Below are 23,645 nucleotides of genomic sequence, written 5' to 3'. Positions count from 1 at the left end.
GCACGCAAGAGCGAAGAAACGTCGGTTGTTGTTTCTTGCTCACGGTTGGAATATTTATTTATTAATTTTTTTTTTTTTTTTTTACGGGCACGAACGAGTCAATTTCATATAACCAAAAATATTAAAATGAAAAATGCTTATAAATTCAAAAATTATCCAAGCCCGACTGACGCGATTGACTTGGTGAGATTAAGTGATTTATCACAAAATAAATCCTAAAATAAAAAGGGCGTGTATTCCAAAGATACAGAAATGTTGATTTTATCTCCAGGTCATACAGAATTCACAGTTCGAATTAAAATAATTTTTTTTTATAAAGAAGGGCTATCGTTTGTCTGAGAATAGAACAATGGGGGTATGATATGAATGATTTGGGGTATAATTGGTCATTTAAAATTGACCTAGAAGACCTGGAACAATTAAATCAGTCTCTTAAGGAAGAATATTATCCACTTGGTATCGAGAATGAGTTTTGTGGAAGCACGATTAGTAAACAACAAATAAAAGAATTTAATAAGGGTAAATATAATAATGGTTTTGCCCTAGTTTATATCATGAAAACATAAAAAACAGGATTATATATAATAAGTAAGGAAATACAAAATGATTTAACTATGGGAAGATGGGGAGGTGTTTCGTGTCATAATATTATTCTAACATATATTCTAATACATAAATGACGGCAAGAAGGCTTCAAGAAAATTATCATTTCTGTGTCCAAGCATACCTTCAAGAAAAGGGTATTCGCTATTTTAATAAATATGTTCTACAACGTAAGAATGAGGTATTTTCAATAAAAGATTGGCATTATGCTGATGTTGATAAACCAACAAATTTGGATTTAATTACAATATTAAATAATGAAAAATTAGCAAGTTAAGAAAAGGTAAGGCTCTTTTAGTAATTCAAAAGAAATTTTATCGGTTTCCTGTTGAAAAAAAATTATTTTGGATACAGGAATAAAAAGAAATCCTGATGAATATATGTATGATATTCTATGGGGTGTAAGCGATTCAAGAATAGTAAGGGACGAGGAAGTTGAAGAGAGAGAGGAGGAGGAAAAGGAGAAGAGAGAGAAGGAGAGGGAGAAGAAAGAGAAGAAGGAGAGGGAGAAGAAAGAGAAGGAGGAGAAGGAGAAGAGGGAGAAAGAGAAGAAAGAGAAGGAGGAGAGGGAGGAGAGAGAGAGAGAGAGAGAGAGAGAGAGAGAGAGAGAGAGAGAGAGAGAGAGAGAGAGAGAGAGAGAGAGAGAGAGAGAGAGAGAGAGAGAGAGATGGAGGAGAAAGAGAAGAAAGAGGAGAGAGAGAGGAGGACAGAGAGAAGAGAGAGAGAAGAGAGAGAGAAGGAGGAGAGGGAGGAAAGAGCGAGAATGAATAAATATGAAAATATGGAAACCAGTGAGATGAAAAACAAGATTGGGGGTATGACAGAAAATAACTCAACCCACCGAGGAGGAAAACAAAGAATTGACAAGTCTATTAGCAATATTTTCGATAAGACTATTGTCATCGGCAAGATGTTGATTTTAATTCGTTTTTCATTTTTTTCTTGAATAAATGGAGGAGAGAGTGAAGGCATTTCTAATGATTCTTTATGTTTTAAAAATTAAGATTCAAATGTGCATGTTGGAAACTAAGAAGGTTTTTGCCCTCTGCAGGAATTTTTCTCATAAATAAATGAGTTATTGTCTCAAATGTAAAAAGAAAACTAATACTAAAAATATTTCTTCTATTAAAAGTAAAAATAACAGGGTTATCCAAAAAGTTATATGTTCGGTGTGTGGTTCAAAATACAAATCAATTTATCTCCAAACACAAACTCAGAGGAGATACACAAAAGTTTTTTATCAGGAAGTAAATTTACAACTACTGGAATACCAGGGGAATTACATCTACCAGGGTATTATTTCTGTGGTCCAGTCACAAACTTGGATAAAAGATTAGATGAGGCAGACAATCCTAAATCATGGAATGAACCCATCAATAGAGTTGATGAAGTGTGCATGAGACACGATATTGATTATGGAAATACCACAGCTTTGGAAGAAAAGCATGAAGCCGATAGAGAAATGTATAATTTGGCTCTGATACAAAATCAAACCTTGAGAGAAGAAGTTGATCGGTTCATCGTGAAGAAGATGATCAGTGCTAAATTGAAACTTGGACTTGGAAATTCAAAAAACTTATAGGCTCCAATGATGTCATTAAGATTGAAGAGCAATTAGCTGATGAATTACATAAACCAATATTCAAAAGGTTTCAGAGAAGGAAGGTTTATTCCAAGGAAGTTGATTATATCTGGTCCGCTGATTTGATTGAACTCAATAATGATAAGGGGTACAAGTATGCTTTAACCGTTATTGATTTGAGGAGTAGATACGCATGGGTTGTCCTTTAAAAAACAAAACAGGTAATACTCTTATGTTAGCCTTTCAACAGATATTAAATAAAAGTAAGAGAAAACCTAAAAAAATTGTGGACTGATGAGGGTAGAGAGTTTTATAACAAGATATTTATGAATTTTCTAAAAAATAACAGTATTACATTATACAGTACCTTCAATGAAGGGAAGGCCGTTGTTGTTGAACATTTTAATCGTACCTTCAAAGAGAGACTATATAAAAAATTCACACAAATCGGTTCACAGCAATGGGCATTTTTTATTCAGGATATTGTGGATAAGTATCATGACACGATTCACACGTCAACGAATATGAAACCATCAGAAACATTTACAAAATTAAAATATGAAAAAGAGATTAATGTCAGAAAACCTAAGTTCAAAGTTGGTGATATTGTGAGAATATATAGGTGGAAATCTCATTTTGAAAAAGGTTATTCTATACGATGGACGAACTGACTTTTTTTAATTGTTGATGTAATAGATACAGTTCCTTGGACTTATAAGATATATGATTTAGAATGGGAAGAGATTTTAGGTTCATTTTATTCACAGGAATTACAAAAGACAAAACTAAGCAAATAATACCCATGGGAGCAATGGGTTGGCCCTTCATTCCCTCCTACTCTCCACCTTTGTGGGCACTCGAGGGCCAAGTCCGAGGTGTATAACAGTATATAATGTGTGTCAAGGGGGATGTTCTTAGATCTGTGAACCCCAAACACAGAATCCTCAACTGAATAGTCAAGGCTTAACTTTTGTGTTGGTGTGTGTGTGTGTGTGTGTGTGTGTGTGTGTGTGTGTGTGTGTGTGTGTGTGTGTGTGTGTGTGTGTGTGTGTGTGTGTGTGTGTGTGTGTGTCCGTGTCCCAACCCTCACGTGCAAAATCTCAACCCCAACCCAACCCTCGCCCAACACAATGTCTTTTTCAAAATGAGATTTCCACCTATATATATTTTTTACGTTTTTTTTTCTCTTCTTCCAATTCTGTCTTTTAAGGCTTTCAGGTTTGATGACGTAGAAAGGGCGAGTAAGACTGCACTTTCTTCCTGGAACTTTCTTGATCTTGCTCCCATCAAGCACCATCCAATAAAGAACTACATCGATAGGTTTAGATCCCAAAGATTGATAGCATTTCAAGTCTCCAAAATAAACCCAACTTTCCAAGTCTTCAAGGTCTCACCACATTCCTGTTGAGTTTCCAAGATATGTATCACATTGTGAGTTATCAAGCCAGAACCCACATTTCAAGTCTCCAAAATAAAACCAACTTACAAAGTCTCAAAGTGATAACTCATTTCCTGATTTTTTTCAAAATTTGTGAGTCTCCAAGGTAGTTATTTAAACCATCAAGGCAGAACTCATTTCCTGATTTTTTCCAAAATTTGTGAGTCTCCAAGGTAAAACTTGTATTCTGGCTCATCAAGGTATAACTTGTTCAGTGGGTCTTGGTCGATCACAAGGTCTTCAAGGTATAACTCTTTGGTTGGGTCTTCAAGGACGAGCTCGTTCTGTGGGTCTTGGTCACTCATAAGGTCTTCAACCAAGCCAACAATTTCACCCCAAGTTGTGGCAAAATCGGTATTTTCAGATACAATTTCCTGTAAGAGAAAATAATAATATATTAATTAAGTTATTTTATTATTAAATGAGTCGATACTTAAAACAAACTGAAAATAGGAAAATAAAATCTTACCTCAACAGATAAGAGGTTTGAATCCAGTTCATCAACTTGAAGGTTTAGTTCCATACAAGTAGTCGATCCCCAAGCAAGCTCATCCCACTCAAGCTCAGTACAGCACTCCATTGTCAGAATTTTTTTTTTAATGGAATCTGGGTTGAACCTTTTATAGAGAAAGACTGTTGGGCATTGTTTCCCTGGGCAACCCCAGGCAAGCCTCGTGAGAATGGAGAATTTTTTTTTCAAAATGGAGGATTCTTTGAAAATTCCCTGGGCAAGCCCAGGCAAGCCTTGTGAGAATGGAGAAATTATGTTATCAAAATGGAGGATTGTTTGAAAAAAATTGCCTAACAGCCCAGACAAGCCTTGGAAATTTTTTTCAAAACCATAACATTCCAGAATTTTCTCGTGATTTCTTTGAGAGTCAGAGATGAACTGGAAATGATGTAAGAGTAGGCGAGGCTGAGGAAAAGTGGGCGTGGCTTATAAAAACACCTCGTGAAAGTGGGCGGGGTTTAGGAAAAGTGGGTGGGGCTTATGAAAAGGTGGGCGGGGCTTATGCAAAAAATAATCTGAGGCTCAGGAGGTGGTCAAACAAGAGCATTAAGAGAAGTTTATCATTTCATAATGGCACAAAAGGGGTATCTTAAAAAATATGAAGATTCAATCGTTTTATTTTTAAATATTTTAGATGGGGATTATTGTGCAAAGAAAGTTAAACTATTGAAGGAATTTGAGAATGAACAAATCTTTATTGATTCAATGAGTGAGCTAAACAATATGCATTGGTTATTTTAAAAAGAGTGTCCCGAGGCTTACATGTTTCAGATATTTCTTCAGAATCACCTTTAACAAATCACATTACTACTTTACTATTTGAACAAATCTTTATCTTATTGCATTGGTTATTGTAAAAAAAGTGTCCCTAGGTTAAAAGGGGAGACAAATAAATATGCCTTGGGATAAAAAGGGGGTTTACTTTTTAGGGGGAAAAAATATGCATCGCTGAAAATCCCCCATTCACTTACATGGGGAAAAGTGAGCCAGAATCAGTATATTCACCCTACTCGTATTGTTTGTGTGAGAATAGAACAATGGGGGTATGATATGAATGATTTAGGGTATAATTGGTCATTTAAAATTGACCTCGAAGATCTGGAACAATTAAATCAGTCTCGTAAGGAAGAATATTATCCACTTGGTGCTGAGAATGAGTTTTGTGGAAGCACGATTAATAAACAACAAATAAAAGAATTTAATAAGGGTAAATTTAATCATGGTTATGCCATAGTTTATATCATGAAAACAGAAAAAAACAGGATTATATATAATAAGTAAGGAAATACAAAATGATTTAACTATCGGAAGATGGGGGGTGTGTTTCCTGTCATTATTTTAATCTGTCATATATTTCTCATACATAAATAACATCAAGAAGGCTTCAAGAAAATTATCATTTCTGTGTCCAAGCATACCTTCAAGAAAAGGGTATTCAATATTTTAATAAATATGTTCTACAACATAAGGATGAGGTATTTTCAATAAAAGATTGGCTTTATTCTGATGTTAATAAACCAACAACTTTGGATTTAATTAAAATGTTAAATAATGAAAAAATTATAAAGTTAAGAAAACGCAAGGCTCTTAGAAATTCAGAAGAAATTTTATTGGTTTCCTGTTGTAAAAAAAAATTATTTTGGATACAGGAATAACAAGAAATCCTGATGAATATATGTTTGATATTCTATGGGGTGTAAGTGATTCAAGGATAGTAAGGGACGAGGAAGGAGTTGAAGAAACTGAGACAAAGGAGGAAAAGGAGAAGAGAGAGAAGGAGAGGGAGAAGAGAGAAAAGGAGAAGAGAGAGAAGGAGGAAAGAGAGAAGAGAGAGAAGGAGGAAAAGGAGGAAAAGGAGAAGAGAGAGAATGAGGAAGAGGAGATGGAGAAGAGAGAGAGAGAAGGAGGAAAAGGAGAAGAAAGAAGAGGGAGGAGAATGAGAGGGATGAAAGAGAGAGAATAAATAAATATAAAAATATGGAAACCAGTGAGATTAGAAAAAGATTGGGTGTATTACAGAAAATAAATAAATCTCAACGCACTGAGGAGGAAAACAGAGAATTGACCAGTCCATTATAAATATTTGCATCAAGACTATTAACATCAGTTTCAGGGAGAAGATATAAACGAGAAAGTGGAGATAAAGATTATATTATTGATGATGTTGGTGTGATTGACTTTACTTAAAGTTTTCCATTTTTTTCTTAAATAAATGGAGGAGAGAGTGAAGACATTTCTGAGGATTATTTATGTTTTAAAAATTAAGATTCAAATGTGCATGTTGGAAACTAAAAAGGTTTTCACACTCTGTAAATTAGTTATTGTCTCAAATGTAAAAAGAAAACTAACACTAAAAATATCTCGTATTTTAAAAGTAAAAGTAATAGGGTTATACAAAAAGGTGCATGTTTGGTGTGTGGCTCTAAAAAGACTAAATTTGTCTCCAAACACAAACCTGGAGGAGATATTCAAAAGTTTTTATCAGGAAGTAAATTTACAATGACTGGAATACCAGGGGAATTACATCTACCAGGGTATTCTTTCTGTGGTCCAGGAACAAACTTGGATAAAAGATTAGATGAGGCATACAATCTTAAACCATGGAGTACACCCATCAATAGGGTGGATGAAGTGTGCATGAGGCACAATATTGATTATGGGAATACCACAACTTTGGAAGAAAAACATAACGCCGATAGAGAAATGTTGTGTAATGTTGTAAATACAAAATCCAACCTTGAGAGAAAAAGTTGATAAGTTCATCGTGAAGAAGATGATCAGTACTAAATTGAAACTTGGGTTTGGATATTCAAAAAACGTATAGGCTATAATGATGTCATTTTGACTGAAGAACAATTAGCTGATGAATTACATCAACCAATAATCACAAAGTTTCATAGAAGGAAGGTTTATTCCAAGGAAGTTGATTATATCTGGTCCGCTTATTTGAATGAACTCAATAATGATAAGGGGTGCAAGTATGCTTTAACCGTTATTGATTTGAGGAGTAGATATGTGTGGGTTGTCCCTTTAAAAAACAAAACAGGTAATACTCTTATGTTAGTCTTTCAACAGATATTTAATAAAAGTAAGAGAAAACCTAAAAATTATAGTGCGCATAAAAGCGTGGACGCTGATTTTTGATTTTCGGAAAAAAAAAAATCGGATTTTTTTCAAAATTTCAAAGTCCCATTGCTGGGCAACGGTGGTGTCCATAGCAACGGTGCTAAAACGCATACAACTAGATCCTGGTATGAATGTACCAGTCAAGTTTCATCAAAATCCATTGACTCCTCTGGCCTCCAGAGCTGTCCATTACATACAAACAGACAGCCATACAGACAGATGGAAAACCTGAGAATAAGGGTAGTCTAGCGACCACCCAACATAGACAGACGGAAAACCTGAGAATAAGGGTAGTCTAGCACCTACCCAACAGAGAGAAAGAGACAAATGGACAGAGAGACAGATTGATAGACAGAGACAAAGAGAGAGAGACAGAGACAAACAGATAGAGATAGAGAGACAGACACACAAACACACACACACACTCACACAAATAGACACATATATGTGTGTGCGTTTCTTACCTTGAAGTCGGGTCTTTCAAGATTACAGGGCATGAGAGTACTTGTTTCAAATCAACAATGATATCATTCAGTTGATTTCGAAAGGAATAAATATCTTCAAGAAAGTCATTCATTTTTATCCATTCCTCGTGATATTCAAATAATTTATTTTCTATATTTGTAATGAAAGATGCCTTGATTGGAGAAACCTGTTAGAAAAAGATATAAAATAATTATTGGTCGTTTAGTGATTTTAATTAATAATCAGTTGCTTCACTGTCATTCTCAGAGGAAACCAGACTTAACAACACACACACACACACACACACACACACACACACACACACACACACACACACACACACACACACACACACACACACACACACACACACTTACCAATATTGTGATGGGTTCTCTTTTTCATCGGATGAAAGATAGTTCATGTCTCAGTCATTTACCATTGGGACAAGATGAGAAAAATGAAAAAGCAGTCAGACAAGATTTTCGATTGAAAGCTAACTTTTACAGCTGCTTTGAGGAAGTATGATTACGTAATCTTGAAAATTTTCCTGGACTTGAAAACAATGGGGGCAGCTGTGTTTCAGTGTCAGACAGCTTCCTGTTTTTCAGCTGCACTGTTTTACAGCTTACAGGATGTGTGGAAAGTATTTTTGAACATATTTTAGAACATATCAGACTCTATATAATTTTAATGTCTACGAGTAAAACCAAAATATAAATTTAATTAGAAACAAGTTGCAGGATGTAAAGAAAAAAAAAATATATCCTTGAATGGACTGAAAACGTTGATGGTTATCAATTGAACAATGGAAAAACAATTTACGACAATCTCAAAATGATATGTGGATCAGGAGGTGGTCAAACAAGAGCATTGAGAGAAGTTTTTCATTTTATTTCTGCTCAACAAAGACATTTAAACCAAGAACTAAGTTCTAAAATAATCTTGGTGAATATACTCGATGGTGATGAATGCAATAGAAAAATTAATTTATTGCACAGAGTAGAACATGAACAAATATTCATTGGATCACTCTTTGAGTGGAATGAAAATATAAAAGGAAAAAGTGCTTTTATCAGTAAGTCTCAGTTTAATAACATTTGCTCAATGGGGCAGAGATCGGTCTCCTCTTGACCGTATGGGGCTTGAGTCAGAAAGTCGGGGGGGGGGGGAGAAAATCATTCTCCTCTTTTGACCTTATAGGCCTTGAGACAGTCTCAATTTTACATTTATTTGTATGGGAGAGGGAGGAATCAGTCTCCTGTTTTGGGCTTTTTCGGCATTGATTCAGAGTTTTTTTTTTCCCCTTTTTAGGTCATCTCTTCGAACATGAACTAATAATATGGGTGTCGATGTCCTTCGATCCGTCCGTCCGTCCATCTGTTCACAATGAAGTTAAAGCGGGAGATCTGGTCATTAGTGATCCTGAAAGAGGTCGATGAAACGTACACGATGGTATGACTTTCGAGGTCACCGAAGGTCAAGGTCAAGGTAACAAGGCCTTTGAAGTTGCGAAAATGACGATTTTCAAATTCTATCTCCTCCGCCATTTCTCAAGCAATCTTGAATTTGATTGTAGCATATAAATCTATGGGACAATATCTAAATTTGGTCGGGCCGGATTTTCGATATTCACTTTCGTTTTCGTGTCACGTGACTTCAAAGTTGGCAAAAAATGCGAAAATGACGATTTTCTAACTCCATTTCCTCCTACATTTCTCAAGCGATCTTGAATTTGATTGTAGCATATGAATGTATGGGACAATATCTAAATTCGGTCGGGCCGGATTTTCGATATTCGCTTTCGTGTCACGTGACTTCAAAGTTGGCAAAAAATGCGAAAATGACGATTTTCAAAATCTATTTCCTCCTACATTTCTCAAGCGATCTTGAATTTGATTGTGGCATATTAATGTATGGGACAATATCTAAATTTGGTCGGGACGGATTTTCGAATTTCGCTTTTGCATCACGTGACTTCCAAGTTTGCAAAAACTGCCCGACCTTCAGGAGGATATATATTCTCGACTGGGCATGGTAAAAGTTAGTGAATGGTGTCATTGCATAGCAGTTGACCTTGTTTCGCGCAGAGATGACCGTCACTCCCGCACGGGTGTATTTTTCCTCATTCATTCGAATCGATGCCTTAGAAACCCCATTTATCTTCTACTTACATGTGATCTCACCAGGGCATGGTTAATACATCAAAGGAAATTAAGAGATGCAACTTTATAAGGTTAAAATCACAAACACAGGATGAGAAACGGTCTCTTATCGGTGCTTGCTCCAGATCGTTCGGGTGAGGGGAGGAAAGAGGATGTGATTTCTTGCCCTCGCCATCTGGGCCAGCAAATCAATAGATAAGGTTTAACAAGGTCTTATACGACTACGAAGGAATGTGTTCAATGCCTCATACCAGCTTTCCCAGCATATATTTATTAAATTCTTTTTGAAAGCATGAACAAACGCAAATCGGCATTTTACATCATAAATTCAATGAACAATTCAGTTTCCCACAGTACAAAAGATAATACAATGTCGATAGCACGACAGTTCCACATTTTTTTGATTTTTTTCAACAATATTTAACATCACCTTTTTATTAATGTTGAAGAATGTATTAGAAGACTACTTGGGGTATTGTTTTCAATGAATTGTCTTAAAAAGTAAAGCAGTTTGTTTCACCCACATTAACAAAAGCTGTCAATTTTCAGGAACAAACACGTGGCTCATCATTGATAATTGGATGAATTTAGCCGAAATTATGAATATCATGGGAAGAACCGAAATTTGAACACAGAATAATGTATATTTACATCAAGAATATTTTTCTACTTTCTGCAATACAACAATTACGTGTGCAAATACAGTTGCACATGTTTGGGTAAATTTGTCAGAATAATTTTACAAGTATTGTACAGAATCTGATTTTTTTTACAGGTAATGTGATGTTACATTTACAGGTGGATCAATTGAATTTCCAAGAGAGACTGCAGCGACTTGTACGAACAGCTCAGACACACATCTGCAAGATCTGCCAACTGAAGCGAGCAAGAGGACTTTTTACAAACCAGACAAACCGAATAATGAAATGTTTGCAGAGAATAATTTTCACAAGTCTCACAAAGGAAAGAAAGCTGAAAAAACTTCTGGAAAATCTTTCACTCAGTCATCCACCCGAAAATCACGTGTGATAATTGATACTGGAGAACGCCCACACAAATGCACAATTTGTGGAAAATCTTTTATTTGGTCATCTCACCTTAAAACACACATGAGGATTCACAATGGAGAACGCCCATTCAAATGTACAAGTTGTGGAAAATCTTTTATTCGTTCATCTGACCTTAAATCACACATGATGATTCACAATGGAGAACGCTCACACAAATGTACAAGTTGTGGAAAATCTTTTATTCGTTCATCCCACCTGAAATCACACATGATAATTCACAATGGAGAACGCCCACACAAATGCACAAGTTGTGGAAAATCTTTTATTCGTTCATTCCACCTTAAAAGACACATGATGATTCACAATGGAGAACGCCCACACAAATGCACAATTTGTGGAAAATCTTTTATTTGTTCATCCGACCTTCAAAGGCACATGATGATTCACAATGATGAACGCCCATTCAAATGCACAAGTTGTGGAAAATCTTTTATTCGCTCATCTGAACTTAAAACACACATGATGATTCACAATGGAGAACGCCCGAACAAATGCACAATTTGTGGAAAATCATTCATTTATTCATCTAACCTGAAAACACACATGATGATTCACAATGGAGTACGCCCATTCAAATGTACAAATTGTGGAAAATCTTTTATTCGTTCATCCCACCTTAAAACACACATGATGATTCACAATGGAGAATTCCCATACAAATGCACAAGCTGTGGAAAATCTTTTATATGTTCATCTGACCTTCAAAGGCACATGATGATTCACAATGGGGAACGCCCATTCAAATGCACAAGTTGTGGAAAATCTTTTATACGTTCATCCGACCTTAAAACACACATGATGATTCACAATGGTGAACGCTCACACAAATGCACAAGTTGTGGAAAATCTTTTAATCAGTCAGGTCACCTTAAAACGCACATGATGATTCACAAAAAAAACGATTCAATTGGCTTATTAACTGCATAACGTTTGGTGGGGTCAGCCAATCTTGATTCTCAGGAAATCTCGTGATAAATTCTACTGATTAGGTGTTTTTGAGGGGGCAAAATAGCGGTTCGAAAGAAAGCAAAGTTGGATGTTCACTAATTTTATCCCTCTTCGAGAGATGAATACGGATACGGATCAAAATAAAGACCGTGCTGTTTATGCTCTATGTTGTGAAGTGTTGTTTGCCACACATCACGTATCCAATGACATTTTCAAACAAAGCACGATAAACAGTTCAAGGACAAGGCGGACAAGGAAGAGTCAATTAAACTGGCTATTGCAATGCAAAGAAAGTAAAGCAGTGTCTTTACGAATGTTTGCGTCAGTAAAAATCAAGCAACAGAGGGAAGCTACAAAATCGTAAAATGTGTTGCAAAACATGGAAAGACATTTCTAGATGGGGAATGTATAAAAGAGGATTTCTCAGCTGTTCAAATGTTTGTTCAACAGTTTGCACAGTGAACACACGATCTTCTTCAGAATTAAAGACGTATCTATGTCTGCCAGATCAGTGGAGAAACAGATAAGCAAAATGGCAGAAAATGTCAACAAGTAACAGATGGTGGCATTAAAAGATGCAATGATATTTCGTGTCGCACTTGAAAGTGATGATATAAATAACTTACCATGGCCAACGTTGTTGTGAGGTTCTGTGACTCAGACAAAGTTTGAGAAGAGGTATGCTGCCTAATTCCCATGCATGGCACAACAACAGGGGAATATATTGTGAAGATGTTTGTTAATCATTTTGAGGAAAGATAAATTGACATCAGAAAAATGTTACCTTCGACAACAGATGGAGCCCCTGATGTGGTCAGAAAACAAAAGGGATTTGTAAAGATCAAAGATCATAAAAAAATCTTTGTGCCAAGAGCTCAATAATATGATGACTACAGTGGTGAATATAATTCATTTTCATATTGCTCGATCTGCCTTGATGCACAGGAAATTACAAGTTCTGCTTGAGGAGATGTACATACAATGACATTCCTTTTCACAGCAATGTCTGTTGGCCTAGCCGTGGAAGGTTTTGACACGCTTTGTGAACTGCATGGATGCAATCAAGATCTTTTTGTTAGAAAAAAGTCAAAAACGATCCCGACCTGATTTATAACAAATAGGTCGTGCAACTAATGTTTCTAACTGACATCATTGCACATCTAAACGAACTCAGCCTCCATCTGCAGGGTGCAAGCCAAACTGTTATGGATCTTTTTGAAATGTGGAAAGCATTTCTTGCGAAACTTTTTGTTCTCAGGATATTGACACCTCGACTTTCCGCTATTTCCAACATCTTAAATAACTATCGACACATTGTACCATCAGTGTTGACAAGATTGGAGTGTGTGTGTGTGTGTGTGTGTGTGTGTGTGTGTGTGTGTGTGTGTGTGTGTGTGTGTGTGTGTGTGTGTGTGTGTGTGTGTGTGTGTGTGTGTGTGTGTATTGTTATGTTTGGCTGTCTTCTTGCGACGATGGTGCAGTAATTGGTTCACGAAAAAATAAGTGACCACCATATTCGTTGTTGGTGTGTGTGTGTCTGTCTGTCTGTCTGTTTGTCTGTCCGGAGCAAAGCTCTGTGGGTTTTGATCCGATCCTGATAAAATTTTGGTGGGAGGTTTATATCATGATCTCGGTGTGTTTTCCTGAGAATGGGCGTGGTGCGCCCATTATGGACGGAGCCACGCCAAAAAAATGTGTTTTTAAGGGGTAGCCAATTTCAATTTGCATCTTCTCCGAGGGGGTTTGTGGAATCTGGCAGGGGTTTCAGTATTTGGTTAGCCCAATGGCACCTGCATAGTCCCACAGAGCTCGATTTTTCATTCTCGTCCCAAGGTCAAGGTCACAAGGTCACGAACTTAGAAAATTGCGAATTTTGACATAAAAATCATACGACCGCCCAAACTTTGAGAGCTAGGATGACAATATTTTTATGCATAAGCTTGAGGTCATTCCCCACCTAAATTCTTGAAACCATTTTGCTCTATCTCGAACACCTTGCCTGTGGCGCCCCCTTCAAGTTTGTTTTTTACGCTGATTTCATCAAAGTATGGATAATCCGAGGAGTGTGAAATGCCATATAGCCTATATGACGTTATATTGTTCCTGGAATGTTCCAGAGGAAGTTTTGCACCAAAGGTCATAATCCTTGACCTTTGACCTTTAAAGTTCACAAAGGTCAAATTTTCAAAGTTGTGGGAATCGAACCGGGTTTTCGACCTTCTTTGATGAACTAACTCCAATAAGCTATAGCACGTCTCCTGTTTCCTTATTTTAATGTCCACAACATTGTTTTGTGACCTTTAAAGGTTATGCAAAGGTCAAATTTTGAAAGTTGTTGAACGAAACCGGGTTTTCAACATTTTGCAGCTAATATCCTGTCACTCGTACCACATCATGTTGATCATTTTCAGAACTTGGTAAAAAATTATCACATTGTCTCATCCTTGACTTCTGAAACAATCTACATCGTCAAATACCTCTCGTGAACCATTGCCGTCTACAGACTTGGTCTTTATTGTGAGGAGGATGTTATTTCATTTCATTGGAAGGTTGGAGCGATGTTATCTTTTATATAAAAGTGAAAAAGGCATTCTTTGGTTGTTTAGTTACAATGCTCCTCATCTGAGCTCCCAAGGTAAATCACGAAGAAACTTTATAGGATCGCATCAATTACCATAATACACCTTACTCGTGGTTTTAAACTCATTTTTCTCACATTTCATAACTTACCGGGTGCAGTGGGAGTCGAGAGGGAGGGGTGGGATGAGGGAGGGGATGGGTGTGGTGGGAGGCCAGAGGGGTTGGGGTGGGAGGAGAGCCCCCCCTTTTCCCAGCAACACCGGGTACCTTTGCTAATATTAAATAAGGTGGTGTATCAGGGTGGTATTGTGGGGGCAGTTTTGGCCACCTCGAGACAGAAATAACTTTTAGTTCAGTTTAAGCTGTTTGTTCAGTCACAAATAAAAGACAAGCTTGTGCACATAGAAGGGTAGCGTGGAGCGATGTCACAAGCAAAATGTTAATTTTACAAAGAGTACATTTAGTATATATATATATATATATATATATATATATATATATATATATATATATATATATATATATATATATATGTTTGTGTGTTTGTGTGTTTGTGTGTTTGTGTGTTTGTGTGTTTGTGTGTTTGTGTGTTTGTGTGTTTGTGTGTTTGTGTGTGTGTGTGTGATCTCACCAGGGCGTGGCGAATACATCAAAAGAAATTAATTGAACAAAGAGAGACTTTTTGAAGCAGAAGCAGATGGAACTTTACAAGGTTAAAATCACAAACACAGGATGAGAAGTGGTCTCTTATTGGTGCTTGCTCCAGATTGTCCGGGTGAGGGGAGGAAAGAGGATGCGATTTCTTGCCCTTCCCATCTAGGCCAGCGAATCAATTGATAAGGTTTTACAAGGTCTTTTATTGCCTCCGGACTAGCTTTCCCAGCATATATTTATTAAATTCTTTCTTAAAGCATGGAGTAAAGCAAATTGGCATTTTTCCTCATGATAAATTCAATGAACAATTCAGTTTCCCACAGTGCAGAAGACAATACAACATCTATAGCGTGACAATTCCATATTTTTATTGTTTTTTTTCAACAATCTGTAACATCACCTTTTTATTAATATTGAAGTATGTATTTGAAGCATCAACTCCTATAGAGAAGGACTGGAACCTCACAATCTCGGGGTTTGTAACTTGAGTCTGAAGGATTAACTTGAGTCCGGAACTAAAATGACTTCTTGAAGGGCGAGAGACACTATCTCGGGATATATATATACAGTAGACTAGGCGTAAGTCGTCACCATCGGGACAGAGAAAAAAGTGACGACTTAGAAATGTGACGACTTACGCGTATGCGAACATTCATGATGACTGTGGGGTGAAGGATGAAGTCGCGCGTGGCCTGGACACATCTGTGTGAGAGCCGGCTATTGTACCAAAAGGAAAACACAATCCTCGGGGCATATGTGGGGGTGAGTTGGTGAGTTGGAAAGTGATCAAGCAAAGATGGAATTCATGAATCAGTTTATCAAAAGTAAAGATAATGAACAACTCTGTAAGACAACTCGTATACCATCGGTGATGGTATGGTGACAAATTACATGACACACAGTCATCGTGGTGATGATTACCACTCAATGCCTATGTGTAAGTGAGTGCGGTAATGTACAAAACAAGCCAATATAAAACCATGATCGGACTTCAACACTAAGCTCGATCGATCCTTTACTTCTTCGCGAAGTAATCCGTTATGTTTGACTGCCTCAAACTCTTGGGCATCTGGTGCATGAGAAAGGATTCAAACCGGTCATTGTATTCCATGATGTTGGCTGGGCAATCCTCCACCGAAAGACAGTATGGGCCGAATATTTGGCCGAATCGGCCGAATCCGAATATTTGGCTGAGCCGACATTTGCCGAAACCAGATGATGAGCGCGTCATCGACATCTTCAAAGGACACACATTTCACGCATTTCACACTTCCCACCGGCCTCACGATCTTCTCCACTTGTCCAAATATCTTGCCCTTATTCTTCAAGATATCGTTCAATGTCTGCCGTTTGATGTCCAACTTCTCAGCTATGTCTGTTTTCTTCATCAGTGGATTTGCCTCGCAAAACTGGATAATGTCGTATTTTTCTTGGTAGGTTTTAGTTGTAAGCTTACGCTTAGTCGCCATTGTCCTGCCTGCAGTGTGATCAACGTGTGTCCGCAGTTATAAATAGCCTATCACTGGCAGTGTACACCAATGAGCGAGCATCACGATTCCATGAAATCGGGCTTCTCATGAGGCAGCAGTTCCATGTGACGAGTTAGTGGTAATTTACTTGAGTTTCCATTACGTGGGAATGGACAACATCTGACGACTTAGACGAAGTGACGACTTAGAGATGACGACTTACAGAGGGATGACCCTTTATTCAAAGGGATTTAACATGAGATAAATTCGGGACTTTTTGACGCTGCCGAATTAGGCGAAGTGACGAGTTACACGCTGCCGACTTACACCTAGTCTACTGTATATTGGGGTTTTTGAGGACGGCGAGTTCAATAGTGTCATTTTCAACACCACTTGAGGTCATCTTCAAGGTCAAAAGGTCATATTTCAAGGTCAAATTACTGAATTTTGGTATTGTTTGCCCGTTTTTGTGTCTAACTCAAAAACGATGAGAGATGGCTGATTGCAATAAGATGCAAGTGTGAAGAGCTGTCAAACTTTGATATTCAGTCATATATCGTATGACATAAACATTATATGCATGTCACAACACTATGCCGATTACAACTATGTCTATTTCTATCACTAGTTGGAGAGCTTTTCTTGCCTCCTGAGGCATCCCAAAGTCTTTTCTTTGTCACTTACATTGAGGACATGAGCATTCAATAGAATGTTAGCTAAAGTAGTACATGCAGCATTACTACTAGCTAAAGGTGCATCTACAGAGGCTAACAGCTCAGCAAAATGAAATCGGCCACGCATTTTAGTCTTGTCATACAAATTATAGGCATTATGTACAAAAAAGACAGTTGACATAGTCGGCACACTCAATCCACCTCTATTCAAATTATCTAGAAACTCAGATGACACCTCGTTACCATCTTCATCATCAATGATCCTCCATACTAGTGCTATCGCCATATTTATGAACAAGGTGTCCGGCCAAATAAACTATTTATGCTTAAGGGCATCGTCAGACCCCAAGAGATCCTGAGTGTCTTGAGGAGTAATCTCGTCAATGAGTTCACTTCGCTCATCTGGATTTATGGAAGTTGTACAGTTCTTGTCGCAATCAATCACACGAGAACTAGATTTGGGCATAATGTCATGCTTAATGAGTGTTTGCAAATTTACAATTTTAGCTGCAGCCATAATGTCAACTACGTCAATGTAGAAGTTTCCACCGCTTCTTTGCCTGGCTTGGCCGAAAAACATTTCCAAGGCTTCATCTGCAAATATAGCAGGAAAAACGTAGTCAAAGTCTTTCTCTGCCAGAAGCAATTTGGCAGCATCCACATTATTACGTGTGGACACAGTGAAGGCATCAGCAGTTTGCTCAGTTCGCTTCAGCTTACGACCACCACCTCCTTGCCATGCGCAGGTAGATATAATTTGACAGGCCTGCTCCAGCCTGGTGAAACTTGTGCAGTCTGCTGTCCAAGGCTATCTGGATTCGTCGCGCAGATGGATAGCTGAGAAACGGTCTTTCACGTTCATCATCTTGAACCACTCACTCATTATCTGGGTGAGGATGATTGTGCCTTCGCTGATGCCCAGTGAATCCTTGAAGGTCTTTAAAGCAGCAACAGTCTTGTCATTGAACACTTGGCATACCAATGGTACGCTCTGGCGTTGAAGGGGCTTGGGGAAAACAGCGGTGTGCGTCAGCTTGGTTAAGCGAATAGGAGTACCCGGTCGATCTCATAAACCTTCTGAATATCACTCCAGTAAGCTTTGTACTCATTAGCATCAACGACAAATGAGTGTCTTGCCATCAACAGTTATCCAGTTGTTGCGAACATTTTTGAAGATGTGCACGTAGTCGTACACTAAGAACATACATTGCTCTTGAATTGACAGCATTTGGCAACTTCAAAGCTGATTTCGGTACTCCAGGAATTATTGATGGGGGTTCATTGGGTCGTTTTCCACCCCTAACTGACACCCAATCACAATTTAAATGTCTCACAAATATATATCTCCTTTAAGCACCTCAAGCTTTCTTTCTCATTTGGCATTGTCAATATCCATCTCTCCCTCGCCTCAGGATCTTTTGGGAAGGATATGATCTTTACATAAGGCGTCCCATCATAGTTACCTCTACAACAAAAGCAGCTGCAACGACGTGGCATATTGTCACCAAAGCAGGAAACAACACAAAGATCCTGTGAGATCACCAGCTGGACAGTTTCTGAAAGAGAAAAAAAACAAAACATACATAAGTTAACGATGATAGAAATCAGCAAGTAGGTGCAGTAGGTGCACAATGTCATGTTTTGTCATAGTCTTTACAAAAGTTTTCCTCTATGAGTTAGACAAAAAACGGGCATAAAATACAAAAATTCAGCAATTTGACCTTGAAGATGACCTCAGGTGGTGTTGAAAATGACACTACTGAACTCGTCGTCCTCAAAAACCCCTATATGGATCCCGAGATCATGTCTCTAGCCCTTCTAGAAGTCATTTTAGCCCCGGACTCAAGTTAATCCTTCAGACTCAAGTTACAAACCCCGAGATTGTGAGGTTCCAGTCCTTCTATATTGGAGTCTATGATTTGAAGACTACTTGGGGTGATGTTTTCAATGAATTGTTCAATCAATTAAAGCAGTTTGTTTCACCCACATTTACAAAAGCTGTCAATTTACAGGAACAAACACGTGGCTCATCATTGATAATTGCATGAATTACCCCTAAATTATGAATATCATGGGAAAAACCCAAACTTGAACACAGAATAATGTACATTTAAATCAAGAATATTTATTTTACTTTTCTTCACGACAACAAATATGTGTGCAAATACAGTTGTACATGTTTGGGTACGTTTCTCAGAATAATATTACAAGTATTGTACAGCATCTGTTTTTTTTTGTTGCAGGTAATGTGATGTTACGTTTACAGGTGGATCCAATGAATCTTGGAGACACTGCAGCGACTTGTGGGAACAGCTCAGACACACGCCTGCAGGACCTGTCAACTGAAATGAGCAAGAGGACTTTTCACAAACAAGACAAACCTAATAATGAAATGTTTGGAGAGAATAATTTTCACAAGTCCCACAAAGGAAAGAAAGCTGAACAAACTTATCGACAATCATTCACTCAGTCATCCACCCAAAAATCACATGTGATAATTGATTCTGGAGAACGCCCAAACAAATGCACAATTTGTGGAAAATCCTTCATTTATTCATCTCACCTTAAAACACACATGATGATTCACAATGGAGAATGCCCACACAATTACATAGTTTGTTGAAAAATTTTTAATGAGTCATGTAACCTTAAAACACACATGATGATTCACAATGATGAGCACCCGAACAAATACACAAGTTGTGGAAAATCTTTTAAACATTCATCCAACCTGAAAACACACTTGATCATACGTAATGGTGAATGCCCACACAAATGTACAAATAGTGATGGTCGGAGCAACATGAGTGATAAAGAAAACGTTAAGTGAGTATTTAGAAAGCATTCCTGGAAATATCACTGCAAATGAGCTCTTGTGGAGGCTGTCAGAGGTTCAGTGAAGATTTTGAAAAGAACCCTTGGAAAGAGGCTTTGAGATCGAAGTTTCACAGTTTCGTTCATGAATCATGTGCTTTTACCAAAAAAGGAGGTGGAGATTTTGAGTTCTGAGAGAACATCATTCCACCTTCGGAAACCCGCAAATGGAGATAATCACGAACGACACACAAATGTATGTATGTATGTATGTATGTATGTATGTATGTATGTATGTATGTATGTATGTATGTATATGTGTATATATATATATATATATATATATATATATATATATATATATATATATATTGTTACGAATTTGGGAATTCAATTGCACACAACATACAGGTTTCTTTAGTCGGCTATGTCGATAAGTGTCGATATGCTAACTTGTTCCCTAGTTAGCTCACCTTCCATTGTGTAAATGTTCAGAAATCGATTAGATGCACTGCGGATCGATTTAATTTGGAATGAACAATGGAGACATCCCTCCCTGTCTTCTGGAAAGAGCAAGAACCACCCTGCCGTCCGTGACTCATGATGTCAACAACTCCCTCCCACCCGTGGTTGAGCAGGGGGGATGGATCACGAGGGCAGGAGTCACGCCGGGCTTGGAGGAGGGGTGCGGAGAAGGACAAGGATGAGATCCTTTCTTTGTTCTTGGGCAGTAAGCTTTTTGCTTCGGAGAGAGTAGCTGTTCAGCAGACCTTCGGGTCCTGTTTGGCTTGAGTTAGGGTTGAAGCCTTCGGAAGCTTTTTGCTTCGGCTGGTTCAGTGAGCTTCGGCTGGTTCAGTGAGCTTCGGCTGAGGCCTGGCTCGGGAGGAGGCTTTTTGCTTCGAGCTGCTTTGCTTGGAAAAAAAAGTTAAGCCAGTCGCTCGGCTCGAGCTGCGAGTGGTGGCTTCTCCTTCTTGGTTCGTGGAGCCCTTTGTTCTCCATTTTGGTTCCCGGCTTGGTGCGACTCATCGACCTCTTCGTGGAGGTGGTTCCTCGGGGAAGCGACGCATCGACGGGAAGGATCGGCACCTCGTCTCACGAGCACGTGTTGAGAAGCGCGGGAGGTGGTTCCTCGGGGAAGCGACGCATCGACGGGAAGGATCGGCGCCTCGTCTCACCAGCACGTGTTGAGAAGCACGGGAGGATTCGCGGGAGCCCGGGTCCGAACAACTTGAAGACCACATGAGGTGGAGAGGTTCGAGATAAGTTCTGAGTTTCAGCTCACCTGTCCTCCGAGCCGGAGCTCGTTATTAAAGGCATCTGCCACCATCTCTTGGGTGTTTGTGTGTGCGTACGTGTGTCCGTGTGTCCGCGGGCCCGTCTAATAAGTAGGAACAGCTGTTAAGTGCAAGTGACTGTACATAAGAAGTAGACGGTTGTAGTTGTTTTGTTGCTTGTATAATTGCATACGTGTTTTATTATAATAAATGTCCTTGTGTGAATGTAAACCTATTCGCTGCGTCCATTACCCCCATTGAAATGCCATCTTGTATTGCGGAATATTAGTTGGTTTTTAAATACACGATAAAGATAATCGGATCCAACGAAGCGATGAGGCTCCGTTGCGATATAAACGGCAATTTGATCCGGAACGTCCGAATTCTACAACACTGGTGTCGAGGAGCGGGATGACAAACTCTCCCGCCTCCAACAAAATTAACGGAACCGGATCAAGGGTGTGCGAGGCGACCCTCCGGTTCCATAAAAAAAAAACGAGCTTTTAAATTATTTCCGTTAAGCAAGATGGCGGTTCAAGGCGAACGGGAGCAGGGGGTAATGAATTTAGAAATGTTAGAAATCATGGCTCAGGACGAAATGACCATGCAGAACATGCCCATTATGCAGGTTGAACACCCCCCCCCACAAACCAATGCAGAGTCCGCAATGGGCGCAGCGGCGGGGGCCGCAGTGTATGACACCCCCCCTTCCCTCCTCTGTAAAAATCCCTCCTCGGTCCCCGGCGGATCCGCGCCCGATAATGGCGAAGCGACTGCCACCGGGCCACCTGACATGGGCTAGCTATTAGAAATATTGCTGGCAAAAATGGATGAAAACGGACTCGAGATGAAAAACGAAATGAAAAACTAAATGAAAGAAATGCGGGAGGAAATGCGGCGCGTGGGGCGATGCCTGCAGGCGGGCATAATGGCGGCACAACGTGCTGCAGCGAGCGAGCTGAGGGGGAGTGTGGACTGTCGGCCCCGCGGTGGAGGACAAAATAATACGGGAGACGTGTTGGACGAGACTCCTAAAGGCAGAGAGAGTGAACGTGACGGAGAGGGAAAAATTAAAAGGGGAGACCGAAACGTGTAAGACGAGATACGAGGTGACGACGGCAGAAATAATAGTGGAGACGAAGGAAACGAACAAGGTGACAGAAACGTAAATAGTCACGGAAACAGAGACACGGGAGATAGCGGATGAATTGGAACTAATTGGGGTGGAAGAAACTAAAAACGCACACACACACACACACACACACACACACACACACACACACACACACACACACACACACACACACACACACACACACACACACACACACACACACACAGTGGAGGACAATGGAGGTGAGCTGGTGGAATGTATTGGGACCCGATGCAAGCAGCAGGATGGCCTCCTTCAGGAACGAGGGGAGGGACTGTGCCCCCTTGAGGAGGATCGCGACGAGAGTCCGGAAAAGCCTTGCGAGGTCGAGGGGGCGAGTGCTGCGAAGAGGTGCACGTGGAGCTTGGGGGTTATGGAAACACCGGGACCCCTTGTGGTGGTACTAATTCCCGGCATGGTTGATCCGGTGTGTGTGGTGTCGAAATGTGTGTTTGCGAGTGTGCCGAAATGCGTGCTTTCCAGAACGCATGGTGGGGATGAAGCACCGCATGTGGATGAGGCACCGCGTGTGGATGAGGAACCACGTGTAGATGAAGCACCGCGTGTGGATGAAACACCGCGTGTGGATGAAACACCGCGTGTGGATGAGGCACCGCGTGTGGATGAGGCACCGCGTGTGGATGAGGCACCGCGTGTGGATGAGGAACCGCGTGTGGATGAGGAACCGCGTGTGGATGAGGAACCGCGTGTGGATGAAACACCGCGTGTGGATGAAACACCGCGTGTGGATGAGGAACCGCGTGTGGATGAGGCACCGCGTGTGGATGAGGAACCGCGTGTGGATGAGGAACCGCATGTGGATGAGGAACCGCGTGTGGATGAGGAACCGCGTGTGGATGAAACACCGCATGTGGATGAGGCACCGCGTGTGGATGAGGAACCGCATGTGGATGAGGCACCGCGTGTGGATGAGGCACCGCGTGTGGATGAGGCACCGCGTGTGGATGAGGCACCGCGTGTGGATGAAACACCGCATGTGGATGAGGCACCGCGTGTGGATGAGGAACCGCGTGTGGATGAGGAACCGCGTGTGGATGAGGAACCGCGTGTGGATGAGGAACCGCGTGTGGATGAGGAACCGCGTGTGGATGAGGAACC

At 39.7% G+C, this 23,645-nt stretch overlaps 1 protein-coding gene across 1 annotated transcript in view; it reads left to right on the top strand.

Annotated features, from left to right (window-relative positions):
- The window catches only part of LOC147009368 (uncharacterized), an 88,120-nt gene extending 73,473 nt beyond the window's left edge, over nt 1–14,647 (top strand). The window contains exon 3 of the mRNA XM_085862132.1: nt 10,689–14,647. Coding sequence (XP_085718258.1) covers nt 10,817–11,887 — 1,071 coding nt within the window. The 5' untranslated portion in view covers nt 10,689–10,816 and the 3' untranslated portion in view covers nt 11,888–14,647. The remainder of the gene's footprint in view (nt 1–10,688) is intronic.
- The last annotated feature ends 8,998 nt before the right edge of the window (nt 14,648–23,645 follow it).

The sequence above is a fragment of the Eptatretus burgeri genome, chromosome 17 (genome assembly GCF_056783735.1).
Source record: "Eptatretus burgeri isolate ZD-2024b chromosome 17, Ebu_testis_v1, whole genome shotgun sequence".
Taxonomy (NCBI): Eukaryota; Metazoa; Chordata; class Myxini; order Myxiniformes; family Myxinidae; genus Eptatretus; species Eptatretus burgeri.
The sequence above is the reverse complement of the archived record's forward strand: the minus strand, read 5'-3'. Positions and strand labels throughout refer to the sequence as shown.